Here is a 26,837-nt window from a genome sequence, read left to right on the forward strand (position 1 = left end):
TCATGGTTGGCTACAGTGAAGAAAGCAAAGCATACAAATTGTATGATCCCATCAACCGCAAAGTCATTATCTCCAGAGATGTAATCTTTGATGAGGAATCAGAATGGAAAACCTCACCTACACAGGAGATAGAAGCATCGACTTCACAGTCATCTACAGAACAGGTTGATGAAGAAGAGCAAGAATTGCCAGCAACACCCCAAACAAAGCCACAGCAGCTCAGACGGTCTACTAGGGAAAGCATCATGGCTACAGAAGAGCCAGTGTACTTCGAAGACGCAGTAGACAAGCTAGAATGGCAAACTGCTATGAATAAAGAAATGGATGCTTTGTATAAAAATAATACTTGGCAATTATGCGACCTTCCACCAGGAAAGAAGGCCATAGCAAACAAATGGGTATACAAAGTGAAGTAAAATCCAGATGGCAGTATTCAAGCACCCAGAAGTTGGTACATTAGAATTGACAAGTATTTTGCTGATCTGGGATACATGAAGTCCAATGCAGATCATACTCTCTACTACAAAGTTCAAGGGGAAGACATTACCATTGCACTTTTGTACGTAGATGATCTGATTGTGACAGAAAGCAAGGATAGCTTCATCAGAAAATTGAAACAAGACTTATCTGCAGAGTTCGACATGAAAGATCTTGGACTTATGCACTATTGTCTTGGAATTGAGTTTTGGAGAGATTCAGATAGTACATTCATGAGTCAGCTCAAGTATGTTGACAATCTCCTGAAGAAGTTTCATATGGCAGATTGCAAGATTGCAGCCACTCCCATGGAACAGAGTTTGAAACTTACTAAAGATTCAGAAAAGCCTACAGTCAATGACAGATACTACAGGCAGCCCATTGGATCTCTTATATATCTAACAATCACACGGCCAGATATTTGTTATGCAATAAGCTCACTAGCACAGTTTATGGCAAATCCAAAACAGTCTCATTGGAATGCAGCCAAAAGACTCTTGAGATACATCAAAGGTACAAGACAGTTTGGGATAGAATACAGAGGAAGTCATCTACGGTTGCATGGATACTGTGACAGTGACTATGCCGGAGATCATGAGACCAAGAGATCGACACAGGGATATGCATTTTTCCTTGGTCAAGGTGCTATATCATGGTTGTCAAACAAACAACCAACTGTTTCTTTGTCTTCGACTGAAGCAGAATATAGGGCACTCACTACAAGTATTACTGTGATAATCAATCGGCTCAAGCATTGGCCAAGAATCCAGTATATCACTCCAGGACAAAGCACATTGATGTCAGAGAGCACTTCATCAGAGAAAGAGTGTTACTTGGTGACATCACACTGCAGCATTGTGATAGCAAAGAGAATGTTGCAGACATCTTTACCAAACCACTCGGTAAAGAGCTATTCGAGAAACACCGACTAGCTCTTGGTTTGACACAGAGGAAGGACATTCCCATTAAAGGGGTGTGATGAAATGTAATGCTCACTCCTTCTTCGATTCCCCAGAATCATCATCTTGAGGGAAGGCCTACTTCATGATGTTGATCTTGAGGGAAGGTGTTGAGAGTTCACGCTCAACATCATGTGATCATGTGTGCATAGCACCACGTGATCATATGTGCATAGCACTAACCTTATAGAGTGCTATAAAGGAAAGGGTTAGATCCCCTAACCCTAACCCTAAAAGGGTTTGTATATATTATATTTTTTCAACTAAATCTAGTGTACAATTAGTCATTTGTGGTGTGCTCTCTAGCTGTGCCCTCTCTCCTCATCTCCACTCTTCTCCTCTCCCCTCTTCATATTTTGTCACGTTCAGCTTTGACCCCCTTCCTGCCCGTACAGTTTTCGTACAGTCAGTACGGAACCATACGGCTGTACGGACTGCTGTTGCTGACGCTGCTGGGACTTACACGTTGTGGGAGGACCTTCTTCTCGTTCGAATTCATATCCTGCTTGCTCTTGCTATCAATTTCTCTCCTTTCTCTTTGTATGCTGTTTTTGTGTTTGTTTCTCAAAACTTTTTCTCTTTCCATCGCCAGAACTTCTCTTTTTTCTCTGATTTCAGAAGCCTGCAATTTCCTGGTTATTTCTGAAAATTTATTTCTGATGTATTTCTGAGTTTGTATCTCTGATGTGCTTTGTGATCTTGTATTTCTGAAATATAAAGCAGCATTTCTGATATATTTCTTAAGTATTTCTGGAATCTGAAGTAGTACTTCTGGTATATTCCTGCAGTAGTATTTCTGATATGTATTGCTCATGTGCATGTATTTGAATAGCATTTCTGGTATATTTCTGAAGTGTTATTTCTGCTAAAAACAGTAGGTATGTAACAGCAGCAAAATAGGAGGTAGTCAGATAAATAGTTTGTATTTTAGATGTATTTCTGAAGTGCTACTTCTGGGAAAACCAGCAGCCAGGAAAATAGCACGTATTTTATAGGGTCCACATTTTTTTGAGCCACCCCTCTGATACAAATGTTTGCAAACTGCAAACGTTTTCACCATGCAAAGATTTGCTTTCAACTATGGACAGCTCAACAACCTCTCCAACTGAGAGCACAAAGGGGTGGATCAACTGCTCTACAACCCTGCTCCAGAACACAGAATCATAAGGCTATTTAAAGGGCATGCAAAACAGGCTGGAACATGAACAGGCCTGCCTGGGCCAGTGGCAGCCGGCCGTGGCCAGGCAGGGCCAGCAAGAGCCAAGAAATGAGCCCTGAGGGTCTATTTATAGCCTCCCCAAGCCAGTCGGCTGGTAGGGGCAGATTGAGTCCACCAGGGAGAGGCTGTTGGGTCAGTCCATTTGGCTGGGCCTTGAGCCCATAAGCTCAGTGGAGCAAGCAGAGGTGCCAGGCATATAGTAGGAGAACATTTTGGTATTGTATCTTGCCCAGTTTGTGGACAGACGGAAATATATAAGTGTTGCTTCTATATTGTCTTTGAGCACAGTCTATTTGCTAGTCTGCATACACATGAATGGTTGTGAAGTACACAGATGTTGATGAAGCTAGATTCCATGATGAAACACTTCCGCCTGTAATTCATGGGCTAATCTATCAGTCTTCCACTGCAGGATACCCTCTGGTGGGATTTCAATGTCTAACAATGCCTTGGGCACACAGTTAGAATAGGTTTACATAGGCTACAACTGTACCCTCAGCAGTAAGACAACTGCCATTGTAGTACTTTGTCAAGCAATTTGGCTTCAATAGTTCCCATTATGGGACGGAGTGTGGGGATAATGCCCACATTGGTTTGAATAATACCTTCACGGGTTGTAATACTCAACACTAGGTTACGACTATCATACCCCATGTTTAGGATTGTAGTATGTTTTTGGAGGTTAGATCTAGAATCTAACTCCAATTTTGCCAAGGTATCTTGGGTCCCCTGATTTTTTTGCACGTACATGTAGCATTATGACCCATGTCACTTTGTCTTGCCTATAAGATAGCTTGGTTCAATAGCTACCTGCACATGTAAGCTAACATATGACAAGGTAGGAAAGACAAGGGATAGGTTTTTACACTCTTAAACCTCCACAAGAGAAGCATGTACCTTCTCAACTTGCCATAGTGTCTGAGCTTCTTCTCCCCTTCAGTCTAGGTAGATATGTTTTCTAAAATTGCCTATTGTTGTTGCATCTAGAGACACTCCACAATATGTGAATTTCACACAACCTGGCTGTATATTTATAACCGCACTGATGCAGCGCTTAGCAAAACATAAAGAGCAAGCTAGAGAAAACAATTGCAACATCCATCCTCCTAGTCAGAATAAATCTGTTATATGCAGCCTTATTTGTGCCCTTTTCCAACAACCCTACTTAGTTTCACCCTCAAACATGCAAGTCAGGCATCAAGCTAGCTTGAATTCACATTTTAAAGGATAAAAACAATTTACTCATACTTGAAGATACACAACAGAGAGGGATACAAGTACTTACTTCATTGGATGAATTGTGACGAATACAAGCCTCAATCCAAGCTGCATCTCCCCAGCCATAACAGCCAGCAATAGGTAGAAACAAAAGAAAGCAAAAGCAACAGTTCCAAAAAGACCTGGAAAACGAGCATGATTAGCAAAAAGAATAATTTCTTCCCATTTACACTGCATCTTTCCTTGTTAACATTGAAATTAACTTAGAAAGCCCTTGGTGGAATACTCTGTGGTCAAGTTCTGTCATTCTGATATATTGCTTTAAAGGGCCATGAGACAGACTAAGCATGGTATTCAAATACTCTCCAAAAAAATACAAACCATTTCCATAGAAGTGGATCACGAAGGTCCAATGGACAAATGCATATGTCATCTAAAGAGATAGTTACTAAGTTTGGCTGGCAAGTAAAGCAAGGAGATGCACTTCCATCATAACCAACCACCAAACTCTATATGAGAGGGAGTAATTACAAGTGTTCATGCTTGGAGGCAAGACAGGCTGAAGTTATTCCTGCACGCAAAAGCTAATTGTCAATAAGCAGTGACAACTAGAAACATAACCCTATAGTTATTCTAGAGGCACAAAGCTTGGGAGTGGCTAAGTTGGCGAGCTGAGAGCATGGATTTTCACCGAAAGGTGAGTTGCAATTGTACCCTTCAGTTTTGCCATGAAATTTGGAACGCCTTTAAACCCGTGTTAGAATTTGTGGTTAATGCCCCACATGTTTTGCCCCCCCATTTATGAGAAGGGCAAGGGGCTTAGGCGGTTAGAAGGGGGAGTGATTGAGAGGGGGTCACCGACCAGTCAAAGTCAATGGTCGGTGGCAAGGGTCAAAGTCAATGGTCGGTGGTCAAGGTCAACGGTCAGTGGCCAAAGTCAATGGTCGGTGGTCAATCCACCATCCCTTTGTTCTATTATATAAAGCCCCCTTCCCCCTCACTATCAAATAGCACTCAAGCCTTCAGCCTCTCAGCACTGAAGCTGATCCAACAGCGCGCACTTAGGGAGAAGGCGACTTGTTAACTTTCACAAGTTCTTCCTTCTAGAATGAAGGGCAAAAGGCTGCAAGAGGAGCAGCTACAAAGGGCAGCAGCTGCTGCAATCTTCTTCCACCAACGGTGGGCTAGACAAGTCGCCTTCTTCCTACTAAGTGTGCGCTGCTGGATCAACTTCAGCCCCCTTCCCCCTCGCTATCAAATAGCACTCAAGCCTTCAACCTCTCAGCACTGAAGCTGATCCAGCAGCATGCACTTAGTAGGGAAAAGGCAACTTGTCTAGCCCACCGTTGGTGGAAGAAGATTGCAGCAATTACTGCCCTTTGTAGCTGCTCCTCTTGCAGCCTTTTGCCCTTCATTCTAGAAGGAAGAACTTGTTCGGTTTTGCCATCTCCTTTGTTACTTTGTTGCTGCACTTTTGTTGAGTTGTTTTCCACCAAGTATTCATCTCTTTTGCTTCCGCTGTACCGTGATTTCTAACATGGTATCAAAGCCCATGTTCTAGGGCTCACCTAGGAGCTTCAAGGAAGTCGAATCTTTGCCGAAGACGGTCTCGGTTCAAGTATTACTTGCTGCCTTTGCTGTCCGAACAGTAAGGAAGAAGAGATCTGTTTCCAAACATGTCGACAAAAGCCTCATCCACGACAACCCGCTCTCCCTCTTCTTCTCATCTTCCTTCTTCCTTCATCCCCAACTTCGGAGAAAGCGGGAAGCTCAATGGTACCAACTACCTGATATGGAAGGTGAAGATCCGGAGTCACCTCATGGCCTGGAAACTATGGAGGCTCGTCGCGGGAGGTGATCCAAAGCCGGACAGCAAAGAAAACATACTTACCCCAGCAGATCCGGAGGATCTCGAGTACTGGGAGGACCGAGATGCTCAAGCTCTTGCCATGCTTATTGGAACGGCAGACACGGCCATCCCGCATATCTAGATGGCAGAGACTTCCGTGGAGGCATGGGCCATTTTGAAAGACCTCTACGAGACGGACAACATGGCCTGCATCCTCACTCTCTAGTATCAACTTCACAACATGGATATGAGTGAGACCACCTGACAGAGCCCTTCCCCCTCTCCCACCCAAAGTTGTCATTGAGGAGGTCCCCCAGGAGGCCCTAGAAGCCGAAGACGAGGAGGAGGAGCAACCAGCTCCAATACCCACTTCAAAGGATCCTCAGCCAGTGAGGAAACTCCCAAAGTGGTATCTCAGGACTTTACAGGAGTCCCGAGTGACGATATACCTGAGAGCAGTTCTAGCCTTCAGAGGTCCCAGCGGCATGCTTCCGCTTCATCTGCTCACTATGCGTTGGTGACTCAGTTCACAAAACCCAGGTCCTTTGAGGAGGCCAAGGACATCCCAAAGTGGTAGGCGGCCATGCAGACAGAGATGGATGCCATCCAAAAGAACCACACATGGGCCTTGGTGAATCGACCTCGCAAGAGGAAGATCATCGGAACCAAGTGGGTCTACAAGCAGAAGTTCAAGTCCGACGGGATCTTGGACAAATACAAAGCTAGATTGGTGGTGAAGGGATATACTCAGTCAGAGGGTCTTGACTTTGATGAGACCTTTACCCCAACTACTCGAATGACATTCCTTAATGGGACCCTGGAGGAGGAGGTTTATGTTGAGAAACCCCCAAGATTTCATGTTCCAGGGTCCACATCACAGGTCTGCAGATTGAGGAAGGCACTATACGGGCTGAAACAGGCCCCCAGAGCATGGTACCAGTGGATAGATGAGTTCTTTGATAGGATTGCGCTCGAGAGGAGTCCTTCTGATCCCAACCTCTACTTCTTCATTGAGGGAGGGATGATGCTGGTTATCATTTTGTATGCGGATGATCTCGTGCTTACAGGGAATCACAAGGACAGAATAGCCCAAGTCAAGAAGCTGCTTATGACAGAGTTTGAGATGTCAAACTTGGGGCTGCTCCACTACTTTCTTGGTATTGAGGTACGGTAGAGCAATGATGGTATTTTCATTTGTCAGGAGAAATATTGTCATGAGTTGCTTAGGAGGTTCCAGATGGAGAACTGCAAGCCTGCAGTTACACCAATGGAGGTTGGGCTGAAATTCAGCATCCATGATTCATCAACATTGGTGGATGCTGGACGTTACCGGCAATTGGTAGGGAGTCTTCTGTACCTTACCAACACTCAACCCGACATCTCTCTCTCTGTTGGAGTCTTATGCAAGTTCTCTGCCAAACCCACGGAGGCACTACTAGAGAGCAGGATTAAGAGTACTACGGTACCTACAGGGTACTAGTACCTATGGCATTACCTACACCTCAAGCTTGGACCTTGGGGGTTTCCATGATTCCGACTGGGCCGGGGACTTAGACACTCGGAGATCCACTACAAGCTATTGTTTTGTGCTTTCTTCAAGAGCTATCTCATGGCTCAACAAGAAGCAACCTTCCATTACCCGGAGTACAAGGCTGCATGCACCGCAACATGCGAATCTTTATGGCTCAAATGGATCTTGGAGGATCTAGACCAGACACAGACGGAGGCGACCGTGATCCTATGTGACAACCAGAGTCGCATGGCAATTGCGAAGAACCCAATGTTTCACGCCACAACCAGGCTCTCCCTCGAGAGCAACTGGAGCATGCATGGGTATCAGCCCACCATTGGGTCATTAAGAGGGGGTGTTAGTTAATGCCCCACATGTTTTGCCCCCCCATTTATGAGGAGAAGGGCAAGGGGCTTAGGCGGTTAGAAGGGGGAGTGATTGAGAGGGGGTCGCCGACTGGTCAAAGTCAATGGTCGGTGGCCAAGGTCAAAGTCAATGGTCGGTGGTCAAGATCAATGGCCGATGGTCAATGGTCGGTGGTCAATCCACCATCCCTTTGTGGCCTCTCTCCCTATTATATAAAGCCCCCTTCCCCCTCACTATCAAATAGCACTCAAGCCTTCAACCTCTCAGCATTGAAGCTAGGGAGAAGGCGACTTGTCTAGCCCACCGTTGGTGGAACAAGATTGCAGCAACTGCTGCCCTTCATAGCTGCTCCTCTTGCAACCTTTTGCCCTTCATCCTAAAAGGAAGAACTTGTTCAGTTTTGCCATCTCCTTTGTTACTTTGTTGCTGCACTTTTGTTGTGTGGTTTTCCAGCAAGTATTCATCTCTTTTGCTTCCGTTGTACCGTGATTTCTAACACCCAGTTGTTAACACAAATCCAATGTAGCAATAATCAATCCCATTAACTCATGTGTCACGAAGACGTGATTTTTGTATGCAAATAAACCGTGACTACTTTGGCTTTGGGAGACTAGCCTGGAGGAAGTAAAAACTCCAAAAAGTCCCTAGGAAACAATGTAAAAAATGTAAAAAGTGAGGTACATTTACTAGGCCCAAGGTATAGTGCTCAACACATTTACTAGGCCGAATGCAAAGAGACAAGTGACCAAAGAGTGGGTTAGAGGTATTGATGATGTGGCAAGTCAATTTGCCATGTGGTAGTCTATGCTCTGTGTGTGTGTGTGTGTATGTGTGTGTGTGTGTGTGTGTGTGTGTGTGTAGCGTGGTGTGTGTGTGTGAGCGTGACGACGAGAAGCGTGCTGCGCAGGTCTGGGCGTAGAGAGCGAGCGTCGAGACGAGAGAGAGACACGTTTGCGTTACACTTTCGTTCAGCCCCGTGATCTGTCCGCTAAACTGTACGGACGTTGTACAGCCACGTCCCTGCCCAATTTCGTCTTACCTGCCTGTCCGTCGACCTGCATCTTCGTTGTATCGCCGTACCCCTCGTCCTTTTCCGTACACTCAGCCTTATCCTTTTGCGTCAGCCATCTCTTTCATTGTCGCTCCGTACAACCTCTGCGCTCCTTGTTTCCTTTCGTACGACTCAACCCCTTCAGCCTTTCTTCCGTATATCTGTATAACTTGTACATTCCGTACAGCTTGTACTTTCAGCCTGCTCCTTGTCCGTACAGTTCTGCTTTTATTCCTTCACTTCATCTATCCCGCCCTGTTTCTCTTCATGGAGGACCAGTTCAAAAGTTATTCTCGCAAGGAGTCGACCCGGGACTCCAAAAGACAGCAAGTTGATGTCTCTGTTGCAGATTCTGTAGATGCCCACTATGTTTTTGACATGCTCAAAGATGAATTTCATCACAGCCGGAAGGAGTGGGCCAAACCTCCCCCGGCCATCAAATACAAGTTGAAGCTGCCTTCTTTGGTTGCTCCTCTTCGAAAGTTCTCTCAACAAGCAGTTATCATTTTTTTCCCAGGCAAGTTACCTTCAGCAAATGATGTGGCCCAGTGGGTTCAGGCATTGTTGGGAGGCTGCTTTGTTGAAGGAGTATACTATGCTTCAAGGGGTTTTTATGAAGTGCACTTTTCGGATGCCTCATATCGTCAGCAGATATTGGAGATGTCACCTTTATTCTATGGCAGACAAATGGTGCATGTCATGCCATGGTCGCCAAATAAGGATTACCACAGCCTCATTCGACATCACTGCCCCGTATGGGTTGAGGTAGTGGATTTTCCGGACTATATGAGGGCTGAGTTACCAAGTTTGGCAGCCACCTTGGGGCAAGTTGTATGCCCTCCCCGTCCTTCGGGTAATCGCAATCGCTTTTGTATTCTTTGGAACACAGATCACCCAACCCCTCCTTCCATTGCGGTAGAAGTGGAGGATGTTCCCCTTGGTGAAAAATATTTTGATCTGAAATGGGGAGTTTTTGCAGGTGCTTGCTTCACATGCCATAAGTTTGGCCACTTAGCCTCACAGTGTCCTGCAGTACTGCATCAGCTCCCTCCCACAGCTATTGCCCCAGAAAATACTCCCCCCCCAACTTATGCCCCGGGGTCCAAGGTAATGCCTTCCAAACTGGGTGATGTGGCTCCCAAATCTGTCCCTTCCAAAGAAAATATGGTTCAGGTTCTAGCTAAGCAGAAGGATAAGGGGAAGGGCAAAATTTCAGAATCTCATGCCTCTCCCCAGGCTGTCTGGCAGCAACCCAAAAAGGTATTTGCTCTTAAACCACGTCCATTACAGTCTCGCCATTGGGATGCTTCAACTTCTACCCCTGGTCAGACCTCTACCCCCACTGACAGCCTTGCTTCTCAACTGTGGGTTGATGTGTTAAAAAGAGGCATTCCTGTATGTGACAATGATGAGGATCATAGAGCTAATGATCCAGGAGCACAGGTGGATGTTGATGTCATGGCTGAGGCCTGACAGCTTATACTTTACTCTGCCTTTTGGTTTGACTGTACATATCTTCTATGTCTACTTCAATTACTTGCATCACATACAATGTTCAGGGTCTTTGCAATGTCAATAAGTGGAGACTCTTTTGGCATTATGTACATAGAATGCATCCCGATGTGATCTCTTTACAGGAACACAACCAACACTTCTTGGCTGGCCAGCAAGGCCACTATGCTATTTATGATATTTTTTATGCTGGCACAATGCACTTTTCGGGGGTTTGCATGCTGGTAAGACATGATTTACAGCCCATGGTTGCTTACAATGACCCTCAGGGTCGCTGGATGGTGATCAGGTGCACCTGGCAGGCTAATCTCTATGAAATTGCATCTGTTTATGCCTCACAAACTTCTGCGACTAGAGCTCAAATGTGGGCCTCTCTCCAACAATATCCATGGCTGTCCAATGCTTTCTTGTGTGGAGACTTTAACAACTCGCCTGCCACTCAAGACAATACTACTCATCGCTCTCACATGATCCCCACTGAGCTTCGACATTGGGAAGATATGCTCTCATCTCTGCATGCAGAAGATCTATGGCTCTCAACAAGAGACACAGATATGGGTTATACATATCATCACAATGCCTTTACTCATTACTGGGCTCGACTTGACAGATGGTACTTGCTCCATGCTCAGCAGTATGCTGATTTTACATGTACATTACGGGTTGATCACTCACTCTTGCTATCTGATCACTTTCCAGTATGCTTGACACTATCAATAGCACGTCTGACAGATGATATGCCTTTTTTTGGTCGTCGCCTGCTCCATGTTAATAGTGCCTATTTGCTTCATCAACAATTTCAGAACATGGTGAGAGTGGCTGTCTGTCCCCTCCTCTTGCATGCTCAGGAAGATATGGATTTTGCATGGATCAGTTTTGCTCTCCGCTTACAGACTATTATTCAAGACTATGGACAGAGTTACATGGGAAACCTCAGGCTTAAGTTGAAATGGGCTCAATCTCACAAGCAGCAAATGGATGCAATCAGTTCTCATAGGCAGCTTACCCCTTCTGAACAGGATTCTTGCGCCTATGCGGTTCATATCATCCACCAAAATGATCTTCGCAAATTAAAGAAGTGGCAAATCCGAGCTCGCATGAAACCCCTTTTAGATAAGGGCTGCTCCTCCAAAGCTTTTTTCAAAAGTCTCCATGCTGATAGGAGAAAGGAGGATATTTGCAGGGTCAAGAAAGATGATGGTACCTGGACCACTTCCAAATCAGAATTGGAATTGCAATGCTCTAGTCATTTTCAGCATCTCCTCTCTCTTCAGCCTGATCATTTGATGCAAGTGAATGCAGCTAGATCTCAATTTCTCATGCATGTCCAGCCCATATTGTCTCGGGAACAGGCCTATGCATTGGAGCAGCCTTTTATGCTTAGTGAACTGGATGATGCCTTGAGTCATCTACGCAAAAACAGCTCTCCTGGTTGGGATGGATTGACTGTTGAATTCTTCCGTGCATTTTGGGGTGATCTCAAGAACACTCTTCTTCTCATGATCAATCATGCTTGGGTAGAACAATCTCTTCCTCCATCCTGGAAACATGGCCTAGTAAAATTGATTCCCAAAAAAAGGTTATGTGAAACGATGGCTGATTGGCGGCCTATATCTCTCATGCCTGTCATTTACAAACTCATTGCTAAAATGATTGTCCTCAGGGTTCGCTTCTTTTTGCAAGCAGGACTTCATCCTAGGCAGTATGGGTTTGTCCCTAGAAGGCAAATCACAGACAATATCTCCAATGCCCTACTTGCGATTGAGTATGCCAAATACTCCAAACAAGATGTTCTCATTCTGCAAGTAGACATTGCGAAAGCATTTGATACAGTCCATTGGGATTTTATCTCTCAGACTATGCATAAATTGGGATTTGGCCCTCGGCTTGTCCACATCATCTACTGGCTCTATTCTCAAGCCACGGCGCAATGCTTGCTTGGTGGTGGGTTGTCAAGAACCTGGACTATGACCCGCTCAGTGAGACAGGGTTGCCCTCTCAGTTTCTTACTGTATGCCATTTCTACCCATCCGTTACTGTTGCATATGGACTATCTTGCAGACACAGGACAGCTTCATGGCTTGCAAATCCCAGGGGCACAGTCATTTCTTGCACAGGCATATGCTGATGATTCATACTTTATGCCCAGGAATTCTCAAAGTGACCTTTCTCTTTTAATGCACACGCTGAACGACTTTGGCATAGCTGCTGGACTGCACATCAATTTCCAGAAATCAAAACTTCTAGCTTTGAAAGAAGCTGATTGGCATTCACTTCTCTGGCCAGGCCACATTATCTCTTCCCATACTATTGTCAGGCATCTAGGTTACCCCATTGGCTGGAATATTACCCCGCATCAACAGCTCAAATGGGTGCTTCAAAAGATTAACAAGAAGCTGGATTATTGGCATTTGTCCACCTGGCCTCTACATGTTCGACTTCGGATAGTACAGTCCATCATTATGGCATATGTGCAATTTTATTTGCCCCTTCTTCCCTGGTCTTTCAAGCATTTGGCTTCCTATATGTCCCAGGCTATGGAGATATTTTGGAAAAGCAAATCTCATAAAAAGGCCTTGCGACTACTACCTATGCAGTCCATTTGTTCACCTAAGACTCATGGGGGGCTGAATATTCTCAATCTCCAGGTTCATATGTTGGCACGAAAGAGCACTATGATTGCTGATTTTCTTCGGCAAAAACAGCCATGGGCTATTATGTTAGCAGCTATGTGTGGAAACATGGCGACTCATGCATATGGGCATTGGATTACAGATCACTGGGAAGCAGTCATGTCCACATTTCAAGGGAAAATTCCTGGTTGCCCTGTTTCTTCTGCTTTTATTCATGATTGGAAGAGAATTCTCTCATATGCAAAATGGACAGGTGCTTCTTCTCATCATGGTAATTCTTTTCGATTGGAAAGCATCCATTGGAGTAAGGTGTTTGAATTGCCTCTCGCTCTACAGGCACCTATTAAAGCATACAATCTCATGAAATTGGGCGTCAGATTTGTTGGTGATGTTGTGGATCAACAAGGTTGTATGCTTTCATTTCCACAAGCTTGCAGGACATTCTCCTTGGGCCTGCATCATAGGTCCATTTGGAGAACACTTTCAGCTATGTTGCAGCCTTTTGTTCCAGTTCCTCCACTGTTTGCACAAGACAGATTAATGGACTGGAATTTGACTTCTTTATCCCCTTCTACCCATACGCTCTCAATGCACAATCTGACCTCTTCGAAGGTCTACAAATTTCTTCTTCCACCGCCATGGATTGACAAGCATGCCAACACTCTTTGGAATTTGGATAGGCCTTTATCTTGGTGGCAATCACGACTCATGAAAATCTAGAAAGCCAAATTGCCATTGAAACAGAGGCTTTTCTTTTGGAGATGTATTGTGGGAGCCTCTTCCATTGGGGTTAAATTGGCAGCACGCCGCATTGCTTCCCCTTCCTGTCCCCGTTGCTCTCAACAGTACGAGACAGTTCCTCACCTATTATGGTCTTGCCCACAATCCCGCATACTGATCACTCATGTTTCTCATTTGCTGCAGCTTCGGTTTCCCTCTATCAGATTTGGGAAACTCTTCTGGATGTTTGGATGCCTCTCATCTCAGATGTCTCCATTCCTCCTCTTCTTTTACTGGACTCGCTTTTGGGTACTATGGACCATTTGGACGCAGAGACTGCATTCTAGGATGGGTCAACAGTTTCCTCAGGCATATATTTTCTTCAGAATGTCCCTCAAGCAATCCTTATATGACAGTTTTGCTGCAAGGGACTTGGATGCCACTAGCCTTGAAGTGTTCTCTACCTGTTTTTGAGTTTCTCCATTGGGCTCTTTTTTTTGAGTCTCATGTCAGTGAGTGCGAGACTTTCTATCTTGTAAATTTATGATAATATAAATACTGGATTTTACCCAAAAAAAAAAAAGTGTGTGTGTGTAGCGTGCCTCTTCTTCCCTCGTCTTTTAAGCATTTGGCTTCCTATATGTCCCAGGCTATGGAGATATTTTGGAAAAGCAAATCTCACAAAAAGGCATTGCGACTTCATCCCATGCAGGCTGTTTGCTCTCCTAAGACTCATGGGGGACTGAATATTCTCAATCTTCAGTTTCATGTGCTGGCAAGAAAGAGCACTATGATTGCTGATTTTTTTCAGCAAAAACAGCCATGGGCTATTATGTTAGCAGCTATGTGTGGAAACATGATGTCCCATGCATATGGGCATTGGATTACAGATCACTGGGAAGCAATCATGACCACATTTCAGGGGAAAATTCCTGGTTGTCCTATCTCTACTGCTTTTATTCATGATTGGAAGAGAATTCTCTCTTATGCTAAATGGATAGGTGCTTCTTCCAATCATGGTAATTCTTTTCATTTGGAAAGTATCCATTGGAGCAAGGTGTTTGAATCGCCTCTCGCTTTACAGGAGCCTATCAAAGCATATAATCTTATGAAACTGGGCATAAGATTTGTCGGAGATGTTGTGGATCAACATGGTTATGTGCTTTCATTCCAACAAGCTTGCAGGACATTCCCCTTGGGTCTGCATCATCGGCCCATTTGGAGAATACTTACAACTATGTTGCCGCCATTTGTTCCTGTTCCTCCACTGTTTGTACAGGACAAATTGCTGGACTGGAATCTGACTTCCTTATCCCCTGCTACCTGTTCGCTCTCAATGCATAATCTGGCCTCCTCGATGGTCTACAAATTTCTTCTTCCACCTCCATGGATTGATAAGCATGCCAACAATCTTTGGAATTTGGATAGGCCTCTATCTTGGTGGCAATCACGACTCAAGAAAATTTGGAAAGCCAAATTGCCATTGAAACAGAGGCTTTTCTTTTGGAGATGTATAGTGGGAGCCTTCTCCATTCGGGTGAAACTCGCAGCACGTCGCATTGCTTCCTTTTCCTGCCCCCGTAGTTCTTATCACCGTGAGACAGTTCCCCATTTGTTATGGTCTTGTCAGCACTCTCAATTATTGATCACTCATGTCTCTCATTTGCTGCGACTTCCGTTTCCCTCTATCAGATTTGGGAAACTCTTCTGGATGTTTGGATGCTTCTCATCCCACATGTCTCCATTCCTCCTTTTCTTTCACTGGACTCGCTTTTGGGTACTCTGGACTATTTGGACACAGAGATTGCATTCTAGGATGGGACAACAATTTCCTCAGGCATATGTTTTCTTCAGAATGTCCCTCAAGCAATCTTTACATGATAGCTATGCTGCGAGGTACTTGGATGCGACTAGCCTTGAAGTGTTTTCTGACTGTTTTTGAATTCTTCCATTAGGCTCTCTTTGGAGTCTAATATCATGTACATTGATCTCATGTTAATAATATAGTTACTGGTTTCACACAAAAAAAAAGGTGTGTGTGTAGCGCAGTTTTCGAGGTTCCTTCTTGACGGAGCGGCTACTTCTCCCTACTAAGTGACCTCTTTGGCTGCAAATTTTGGTCCTTCTCTCTCTCTCTCTGTCTTTTGCCTTAGCTACAGCTAGCCAACAGCAAAACCGCCACCAGCAGCGCCGCCGTCAACAGCAGCTCCTTCTTCACATCTCTGACAATCCCTCGTTGATCACTTGTTCTCTGCTCCCTACTCACCTCGCATCAAGCTCCTAGGTTCTCCAACCCCGAGTTGGTCTAAACCCCCAGCCCAACCCAGGGGATTCTATAGAAATAGCCAATATGGAATGGCCTACCCTCTCCTCCAAATCCTCAACTCCATCAGCCTCAACTATCAGGACTCGATACTCTGCAGTTGCAGCCATGACACACTCTCCATATGCACGCAATTACCAACAAGATGGGTCCAAATGACCCATCATTGGGCAACATGAACAGATTTATTATTTGCAGCAAGCAGTCGGAGAGTTAAGGCTTGAGCTGGCAGAAGTAGAAGCCTGACTTCAAGTTCTAGAGCGGACCTGGCAAACAAGCAGTAATTGCTGAGGTTGTGCACTCGTTAGAATTCTCCTCAACTAGTCTCTACAGTCAAAGATATGGTTCATACTAAAGTACAATCAATCAAGAAAGAAGTGATTGAGGAGTTTGACACAAAGGCAAACAAGACTGATATCCAAGAAGAGATCAAAGAACACAAAGCCAGACGTGATAATGCATTGAAGATTAGAGTGGGAGCGGGCTCCCTGAAGATGATGACTCTTTTAGTGAGACTTTAGCACATGTCAATTGAATGGAAGGTTGATGATGATAATGATGATGATGACGACGGCGGAGCAACTAATATTCAGCACTCCAGAGAACATGCTATCCGTACACTTAAGTCGCAAGATTTACAGACCAAGCTTCTTCGACAATCTTACAAATTGAAAGGGACCAAGATACGGATAGATGAGGAACTTACACGAGCTCAATTGAAGAATAAGGCAACGGAATCAGCTAAAGTCAGAGCTGCTAGGAAGGATGGAAAATGGGCAGTTTACAGTGACAGCATAGCACTAATCAAAGAGTTTAAATCCAAACCAAAAGGCTCTCAATCTTAAACTGATGTATGGCTGATTACTCTTCATACTTTTATGTAGGTACTCTAAATAATTGGGGTTACTTTTGCACTCCCTGGAAGCTGCCATGTGCCCTCCCTAAAGCAGATGTACTAGATGCTTTTCTTGCTGTCCCATAGACCTGTTGGTTTCCCGTGGACATTAATAGACTCTCTCTAGCTCATGGGATCCCCTACCTTCACCTCATGTATCACCGACTTAACCGTAGCACCACATCGATCACATACCACTCATAGAGGACCGTGCTGCCTTGCTTAGTCGCACACTCCACGAGGCTGCCCTCCAAGTCTTTCCCCACACCACACGGTCCACTAGACCACCACCTCTTGGTTCTGTACCCTGCAACAACGGGTACGATGCAGAGTGCAAGGCTTCTCGCCGACAACTCCGACTTGAAACCAGGTCTCACCTCCCGAACACACCAGACACGGTACGTAAGTACCGACGTCTCGTACGTCGGAAGAAGCAAGCATTTCTTCATCGAAATGAGGAGGAGCTGCTGAACATCTTGTACAGCAACAACTCTAAGGTTTTTTGCGGAGATTCCTTGAGCGTAGGTCTCCATCACCCCTCACCGACACGAGAGTTTGGCACATGTATGCACGCCATCTTTATGATGTCCCACACCAGCCTACTCCAAATCTCATACACACACCTCGCCCCACCACTTGCACGTTGTTCACCAGAGGGGGAGTCAAGGACGTGACATTGAAACTGCACAATGGCCGAGCTAAGGACCACGAGGGGCTATGCACTAAGTTTATCGCATATGGGATCGACACGTTAGCCCCGATCCTAGCAAAGCTATTCAATGACGCTATTTGCCTTCGCTTCCCCCGCACTTGGACACTCAATACCATCACCCCCATCCACAAAGCAGGGGGATCCCATGGACCTGAGTAACTACAAGACTATCATGATTGGACGTGTGATGTCCAAGATCTATGCAGCAGTATTGGATGCGTCAGTCAGCCTGTCTGCAGAGATGAGAGCGCTCAAAGCAGAGGGTCAGGCCGGTTTCAGGAGAGACCGTGGGATTTTGGATCACATACTCACACTCAGGAGTGTCATAGAGGAGGCCAGATCACGAAAGGAGAAGGTATATTGTTGCTTTGTGGATTTCCGCAAAGCCTTTGACACAATACCTCGAGCTCGACTCATCACACGCCTACATGCACTGGGATTTGACCAGGAGATCATCTGGGCAGTTGTGGCACTTTATGAGAGAGTCTCAGGCCGAGATCAGACAAGCACAGGATGGACAAATGAGATCTTGATCACCATAGGGGTCAAACAGGGTTGTCCCTTATCACCAACCCTGTTCGGCCTCTACATCGACGAGCTTAAGACTTTCATGAGGGCTTTCGGAGGGACTGGTTGCTCACTTGCCGGGATGATCATCAGGATTCTTCTTTATGCAGATGACGTGGCACTCTTGTCGTCCACACCCGAGGGGCTCTAGCGACACCTGGATGCACTGCAAGCTTTTTATTCATCCCATGATTTGGAGGTCAACCTTGGCAAGACCAAGGTCATGATCTTTAACACCTCTCGAGCAAACATGCACCGGAAGCAGTTCACTTTCCGTGGGTCACCAGTTGAGATCGTATCCTCATACACTTACTTGGGGGTCATCTTCTCCGGCCCGGTCTTCACGATGAGACCAGCGATGCAGGCCAGACTGAGCAATGGATACGCCTCACTGGCTCGGCTAGAGAGACAGTGCTTCCACTCCCACTTCCGGGACCCTCGGACCAAGGCTCTTCTCTTCGACTCCTTGGTCCGACCAGCCGGTATGTATGGCAACCCTTGTTGGGAACCTGACATGTCAGATATAGAGTGGATACGGGTGGAGCGCCTACAGATCCTTATGCTCTCACGGATGATCCGGGGAAAACCATCTGTACCACATCATATCATCTAGGCCGAGTTCGGTGCTTCTCCACTCCAACTAGATGCAGCCTTTCAGACCATCACATATCTACACTGGGTTAGATCATATGGGGACTGCACACTAGGGAGACAGAGGTTGCCATGGTTGGCTCTCGATTCCTCCATGAGGTTGGCAACAGAGGGAGACAAGCGATGCTGGTATGCACGGACTCACACATGGTTTGTGAGACTGGGGTTTCACATCGATAGGATACCTCCTTTTCAGTACAGTTTGGATGCCCCTCGGTACTCCCACCCACCATCTCGATCAGGCCACACACCAACCAGATCATTCGAGAGGATCTCCTACAGCTACACACCCTTAAGACCTGGTTGGAGCCGAGAGAGCTTCGAGTGAAGCTGAGCTTCTACAGAGATCACTGTCTTCGTATTTCGGAGGAGAGATTCATCACACCACCGGGGTATACTGAGCTACACATGCCTCACTCACTACGGATCTCCATCAGACAGTTTCGGATATCATCACACCTCCCCCGCATAGAGAGCGGCAGAGGAGGGGATCCTTAGGGAGCATCGCATATGCACATTATGCAACTGTCAGGAGGTTGAGTCGGAGGAGCATTTTATTTTCAAGTGCCCAGTGTACTACGAGATCCGAGGTCAACAAGAACTTGAAAGAGTACAACAAGAACTTCTGGGAAGCATTGCTGCCTATAAGTTCATACAAGTAATAGACGTGTGAAGCTATCAGGTCAGATAGAAAAGTATTGATGTGGGCTGCTAAAGGCAATAAGAGACCATTGTACTAAAACTAAAGTCTCTTACATGTCCCAGCTCATACAGAATGCCACTACAGCATATGCCCTCTTGCAAGAAAAGACTTTGGGATTTAGGAGCAACAACCAGGTGTTGGGATAAATTGATGTAATGGGGGTTGTACCAAGCGCTACAAGGTCAGTGTGAGTTTGTATGTCACCACATGGTGGTTAGTGTGACCGGGTTAGGTGGTAGAAGGTTCTATTAGGTGTGATTGAGAGATTCATGGGTCTGATTGAGAGATCAGTGGAGAATTTGTGGATCTAGAGGTTGCTCTCCCTTGGGCACATGCATTGTATCACTTGCCTACAAAAGGACACTTCTATTCATGATAATACATCTTTTTCCTTCATTGATTGGTACTCTCCATGTTTCCATTGCTGTTCCATCATGTGGTATCAGAGCCACTCCATCCTTCTAGAGCCTCCATGCCATTTAGCCACGTGATCGTCTTCCTCTTCACCTCAACCTTCTTTCTCCATTCTTCCCTCTTCACCCCAACTTTTGCTTAAGCAAGTTCTCCTTATTCTCTGCGCCATTTTCCACGTACTCTGAGCCCAAGCATCCTCATGAATAAGCGAAACCTTTGGCTAGGAGGCATTATGAAATACTTGCGTCCTCTACCGATGCTGACACAAAGTTCAATCCGCACCATTTGACGAAATGCGACTTGCTGGAACAATATCTATCTAATTTCTCTTAGGGGAGGTTGGGCGACAACCATCAATGTGATGAATAAAAGAATCACTCAATCCAAGTACAATGATAGGTAATGCCTTTGCATCCCTAGGCAACCATAAAGCTTCTCCTTCCCTAGTAGTAAGTTTCTTCTCCTCCCCATTAGCAATATTACCAATCCCCTTTTTCATGAGAATAAACTTGAGTTTGGTCTACCATGTGTGAAATCCATCACCCTCAAACTTATCTATTTTTTTCTTGGTGGCCATAGGGAAGGTCTTACCAATAATGGCAGTGTCTAATCCCGAACCCTGTCAAAGTTTAAGCTATTAGGAATTGGCCACCATTGAAGAATATTCATGAAGTACGTAGCTTTTTGGATTTATGCTCCTATTGCAGACAATTCATCCGCTATTTTACTGAAACTCCATGCTTTACAGAAGAAAGGAGTTACCCTTCAGATGGGATGCCAAGGAGAAGCTATGCTCCTATCCCGTCATTATCTTGCCAGATCTACACAAACCCTTTGTTGTCCAATGTACTCAGCCTCACAGCTAGATGTGGCAACTGTTGGTTGCTTCTTGCTGAGCCAATGAAGGTCCGTTGAGAAGAGAGAGAGAGTGCACGTACGAAGGAGAGAGAGAATAGCCGTCACGTCAAAATCTTAGATAGGTGGAAAATACACAAGTACATAGTACTTGTACCTAGACCTAGGACTAAGTGTCCTAGGTGTCACATAGGACTAAATGTCCTATGTGGCCTAAAAGGCACTAACACTATAAGTGCCTACACTTATGCCTACATGGCACATACCATGGCCTATAGGGCATCACTAGAACCATCAGAAGATGGCCTACAAACCCCCCTCCATGGGATGGGCTGAAGTACTCTGGAAACGTCTCAGAATACCTGGTAGTTTCTGGTCATGGTGGCACATGTTCATCCAAAAGGATATAGCCACTTATGAATGTACAGGGAATGTCAGATCATGTAACAAAGGGAACCAAGTGTAAAGCCTGTCGGAAGACTTCGAACTTGGGACGAGGAAGTGCCTTTGTAAACATATCTGTGATGTTGTCCTCTCTGGGAAGATAGGACAACTCTATGTCTACAGCTGACAACCGCTCCCAAACATAATGATAGTGAACTTCGATATGCTTGGTATGCGCATGAAACACTAGGTTACGCACAATAGCCAAAGCACTCTGGCTGTCAATGTAGACAATAGTGGAGAATGTCTGACAAATACCAAGATCTGTAAGTAACTGTCGAAGCCAAATACACTCTACTGTAGCGATGAAAGCTGCCCTGTACTCAGCCTCACAGCTAGACGTGGCAACTGTCGGTTGCTGAGCCAAGAAATACATGAATTGCCAAGCAAAAAACAATTGCCAGTATCTGACACTCTAGTATCGGAACATCCTGCCCAGTCACTATCCGTGTAAGCATGCATGGTAAGTGAACCCTGATCACCATGGAAGAGGGCTAAATCCTAAGTGCCTCTGAGATATCTGAAGACTCTTTTCACTACCTGCCAATGCTCTGAACTGGGCATGTGCATGAATCTGCTGAGCTGAGATACTGCATACTGCAAGTCAGGTCTGGTGTGACATAAATAAATAAGGCATCCAACAGCCTGCTGATAAAGAGTGATATCACATGGTGGGCTCCCATCATGAGCTGAGAATTTGAAGCCAGGGTCCACTGGAGTAGAGATTGGCTTGCAATCCTCAAACTGAAAACAATCAAGGAGCTGTCCAATATACTTGGACTGAGACATCATGATACCCCACTCAATATGAGCAAACTGAATGCCCAAATAATAATGAAGCCGTCCCATGTCTGACATGTCAAAAATCTACTGCAAATCAGTCTTGAAAGCTGCAATTTGCTGAGTATCTGGGCCCGTGATGAGCATATCATCCACATATAAAATCAGCACTAAAAAAACAGATCCACTCCCACGGACATAAAGAGTGGGTTCTGTGGGACTATTCTGAAAACCAAGGGATAGTAAGTGTGCATGAATTTTAGCATACCATGCCCTGGGTGCCTGGTTCAAACCATAAAGGGCTTTTCTAAGCCGGCATATCTTATTTTCAGAATTAACAACCTCAAAGCCAGGAGGTTGTGTGACATAGACTTCTTCCTGCAGATCCCCATGAAGAAAAGCGGTCTTGATGTCAAGTTGGTGCACTTGCCAATGATGATGGGCTGCAATGGCAATGACACATCGAATGGTAGTAATCATGGATGTGGGAGCAAATGTCTCCTCAAAGTCAATGCCTTGTTGTTAGGCATACCTTTTTGCAACAAGACGGGCTTTGTATCGATCTATGCTGCCATCAGATTTCCTTTTTAATTTGTAGACCCACCGCGTTCCAATGGCATGCTTGCCAGGTGGGAGATCTACTAATTCCCATCTGTCATTTTTGTCAATAGATTGTAACTCAGCTTTCATTGCATCCATCCACTCTTTGCTGTCAAAAGCATCTTTATGGCACAAAGGCTCTTCATTGCAAGCTGTAACAAGGAGGGCAAACTCAAGAAAGTGACCATGCTGTCTATTCCCTGATCTTGTCCGGGCAGCAAAAGGCTGATCTTGTTTGCTGTCCCTCAATGTATCAAGAAGCCATCTGGGAACTTGCCTTTGCTGTCTATTGACAGCTCTTTCTTCAATGACTGCATCATGAGTAGTGGGATCATTTTGTGCCGGAAGAGAAACCTGCAAATCAGCATGAGGTTGAGGCTTATTATTGCTTAGTGGAGGGCTTGCAGGGGGCTCATATTGCTGCTCAAAATCCTCTTCAGAGGATGGCAGAGGTAACCAAGATTCAAAGGCATCAAACATGTCAACATCTAGCTTTGCTTTGCAGTCCACAAGAGGAGAAGCTGAATGTTCAGCAAAGATCACATCTCTACTAACAATAATCTTCCCAGTATTTGGTTAATATAACCTATACCCTCTGCTCTCCTAGCTGTAACCAATTAATATGCATTTGATTGCCTTGTCATCAAGCTTATGTCTCAGCTGAGATGGTACATGAACATATGCAAGAGACCCAAAAACTTTCATGTGTGAAAGTGAAGGCTTCCTGTCTTTCCATGCTTCATAAGGTGTAGTAGTCTTCAATGCCCGTGTAGGTGATCTATTCAGCACGTAGTTGGCACACATTACTGCATCAAGCCAAAATTTATTGGGCAAAGACTTGGCCTTAAGCATGCATCTGGCCATCTCCATTGTGGACCTGTTTTTCCTTTCAGAAACAGGATTCTGTTGAGGAGTGTAAGGAGTAGTGCATGAGTGAATAATGCCCCATGAGGATAGAAATGCATCAAACTCCTTTGACATATACTCACCCCCCCTATCTGTGTTGAGGGTGACAAGCTTGTTTCCTGATTCATTCTCAACCATATTCAGCCTTTAAAGGATATACCCAGCAATACCTTGTGAAATCATCAATGAGAGTCATGAAATACTTGTATCCTCCAATGGCATTTGTCCTCATTGGGCCACAGACATCACTGTGTACTAGCTGCAATTTCCTTTGTGAGAGTTTTGGAAAATTCTTTTGAAAAGGAAATCGATGCATTTTACCCAAAAGACAACCCTCACACACATGTTTGGAAACTGTGTGAGTCTGAGGTACATCATTTGCCATCTGCTGTGAATGTAGCTTTGCAAGAGCTCTATAATCGAGATGGCCCATTCTCTCATGCCAAAGATGAGTTTCAGCAAGTTGTGAATCTGTAATAGCCAATGCTTCAATAGAAAGTGCAGCTGGATGATGATCAAGGTGATAAAGCCCTTTTTGCAAAGTGCCAGTGAGAACTATGGCATTATCATCACGAAGATCATATACTAGGCATCTGTAGCCATCAAAAATTACTCTGAAACCTAAAGTAGCAATTGCTGAAATTGAAATCAAGTTGACTTCAATGCCAGGCACAAAAAGAACATTTGTCAGAGTGACAGGATGGCTGGAAATGGATGTGAGCTGCACATCTCCAACTCCTTTTACAGCATATGAAGCATTATTAGCACATGTAACAGTCCTCCCTCGAGGTGCATCAGCTAGAGAATGAAACAACTGTCTACAGGATGTGACATGCTTGGAAGCACCACTATTAAAGTACCAGAACTGAGCATCATTAGCAGTAAAGAGTGCATCAGCTTTGGAGGGATCAAATGAGCAATGGACAGCCCATGCCCAATCATCCTGAAGAGCATGTGCATGTGAAGCATCTGCTGGCTCATGGGATTCAATAGCATGTGAGGCATTGACTGTCAATCCTGCTTTCTTTTTCTCCAAAGCAATGTGCTTCCTGCATTCTGAATTGTCATGTCCAGGCTTGCGACAATAGTTGCATCTTTTCTTCTTTCCCTTATCAGCTGTATTTTTAGATGTATGGGAGGAATTGCAGCTGCTATGCATAGAGGAATTGCAGCTGCTATGCGTAGATTTTGGCTTGCCCATAGGCTTGGAAGCCTTGCCTCTTCCTGTCTGCTGTGAAGCAAATGCATGATCAGGAATAATGGCTTGTCTCTTAGCTCTACTTTGCTCTTCCTACAAAAGCAAAGTAACTAGCTGGTCAAAAGAATAGTGGTCTGGATTACCCATGGCCACTAATCGAAGAGTTGTAACAAACCCTTGATATGTATCTGGCAGTCCATTCAATGTGGTACTGACAAGCTGTGAATTTGGTACCACCTCATCAATGTTGGCAAGCTGTTCCATGAGGTCCTTGACCTTTGTCAAATATGCATCCATTGACTCACCTTCATTCATATTCACTTCCTGTAATTGCCTTCTCAAATATGCAACACGAGCTTCATTGCGAATCTGACAGAGAGAAGCCAATTTATCCCAAGCATCCTTTGCTGTCCTACAAGACCGGATGTGTGGAATAATGATTCTCTTACATGATAAAGCAATGCATGAATGTGCATTTGCATCTCTTACATCCCATCTTGACTGTTCTTGAGTTGGAAGAGCAGCAGCAGGAGTGCTAGAGGAAGAGGCATCAGGAGGAGTACCCCCTGCAGAAGGACCAGCAGTAGAAACAACCACTGTAGCATTGGCCGGCCTCAGATCAGCCCCAAAAACAATATTCCACAAATGCTTTGCAACGAGAATATGTTTCATCAGATAAGACCACATCGGATAGTTGGTGCCATCCAACTTATCATCTTCACGAAGAACTCCAAATAAATCTTGATTGTTCCCAGCCATAGCAACTGTGATACCCTGAAAAAGACCTGAACACCCAAAAGCCTCAAGGCTATCACCGCAACAAGCTGGCTGTCCCAAAAATGACAGCAAATATCTGCAAATTTCAGACCCAAATCAAAGGGCAAATGCAGATCTGACCCAAATGTGACTGTGACAGGCAATGTTCACTGTAAAAACAGCAAATTTGGCAAAAGCCCCAAATTTATCAAGGGCAAATAGACCAAAAAGAGGGCAAATGTAGAAAAGCCCCAAATTTTGCTGAAATTTTGCAAATGTGACCAATTTATTTGCAATCTGACTCAATGTACTGCAAAAGTGACTCAATGTCCTGCAAATGTGATTCAATGTATTGCAATCAAAAAGAAATTGCAGACCAAATCCCAAATATCTCCTGAAGGTATTAAAAACCCCAGATTTTGCCAAAGTCCTGCGAGAGACTTCACACTTGCAACACTTGTACTGCAGTCTCGAGGGAAGTACCAGCTGTACGGACAGCTCAAGTACAGTGTACGGCTGTACGGTCAGCTCGAGTACAACTGTACGGCTGTACGGTGTACGGTTGTACGGCGATGCGCAGGTACATTGTTACAGATGTACGACGACATGCAATACGGCGACGCGCAGGTGTACGGCGACACGTAGGTGTACGACGACGACGATGTACGTGTTCACGTACGGGCTGTACGGCTAAGGTACTGTATGTAGTACGGAACAGGTGAGACTGGACGTCTGGATCTACAGCATGAAAAATGGCCTCTGATGGCCACGGGTGCTGAAGGAGACCTCGAAAAACTGCAAGTGCTGAAGATATGTCGACCAGCAGGGCAGCAGACTCCCAAAGAGCAATGGAGGACTCGGGGGCTGAGTAGAGCTGGAAGACAAGAGCAAAACCTGCTCTGATACCACTGAAGGTCCGTTGAGAAGAGAGAGAGAGTGCAAGTATGAAGGAGAGGTAGAATAGCCGTCATGTCAAAATCTTAACATCTGGCTTAGCTTTGCAGTCCACAAGAGGAGAAGCTGAATGTTCAGCAAAGATTATATCTCTACTGACAATAATCTTCCCAGTATTTGGTTGATATAACCGATAAATATGCATTTGATGGCCTTGTCATCAAGCTTATGTCTCAGCTGAGATGGTACATGAACATATGCAAGAGACCCAAAAACTCTCATGTGTGAAAGTGAAGGCTTCCTGCCTTTCCATGCTTCATAAGGTGTAACAGTCTTCAATGCCCGTGTAGGTGATCTATTCAGCACATAGTTGGCACACATTACTGCATCAAGCCAAAACTTATTGGGCAAAGACTTGGCCTTAAGCATCCATCTGGCCATCTCCATTGTGGACCTGTTTTTCCTTTCAGAAACAGGATTCTGCTCAGGAGTGTAAGGAGTAGTACATGAGTGAATAATTCCCCGTGAAGACAAAAATACATCAAACTTCTTTGACATTTACTCTCCCCCCCCTATCTGTGTTGAGGGTGACAAGCTTGCATCCTGATTCATTCTCAACCATATT

The 26,837-nt window shown here is 45.1% G+C and overlaps 1 protein-coding gene across 1 annotated transcript in view; it reads right to left on the reverse strand.

The window, feature by feature from the left end:
- Window positions 1-26,837, reverse strand: part of LOC147893072 (LIMR family protein At5g01460-like) — a 103,620-nt gene that overhangs the window by 27,470 nt on the left and 49,313 nt on the right. The window contains exon 11 of the mRNA XM_087387446.1: window positions 3,941-4,055. Within this exon, the coding sequence (XP_087243572.1) occupies window positions 3,941-4,055 (115 nt within the window). The remainder of the gene's footprint in view (window positions 1-3,940; window positions 4,056-26,837) is intronic.

The sequence above is a fragment of the Dipteris shenzhenensis genome, chromosome 16 (assembly GCF_047967505.1).
Source record: "Dipteris shenzhenensis isolate YYH24624 ecotype China chromosome 16, Dip_SZ_1.0, whole genome shotgun sequence".
Classification (NCBI taxonomy): Eukaryota; Viridiplantae; Streptophyta; class Polypodiopsida; order Gleicheniales; family Dipteridaceae; genus Dipteris; species Dipteris shenzhenensis.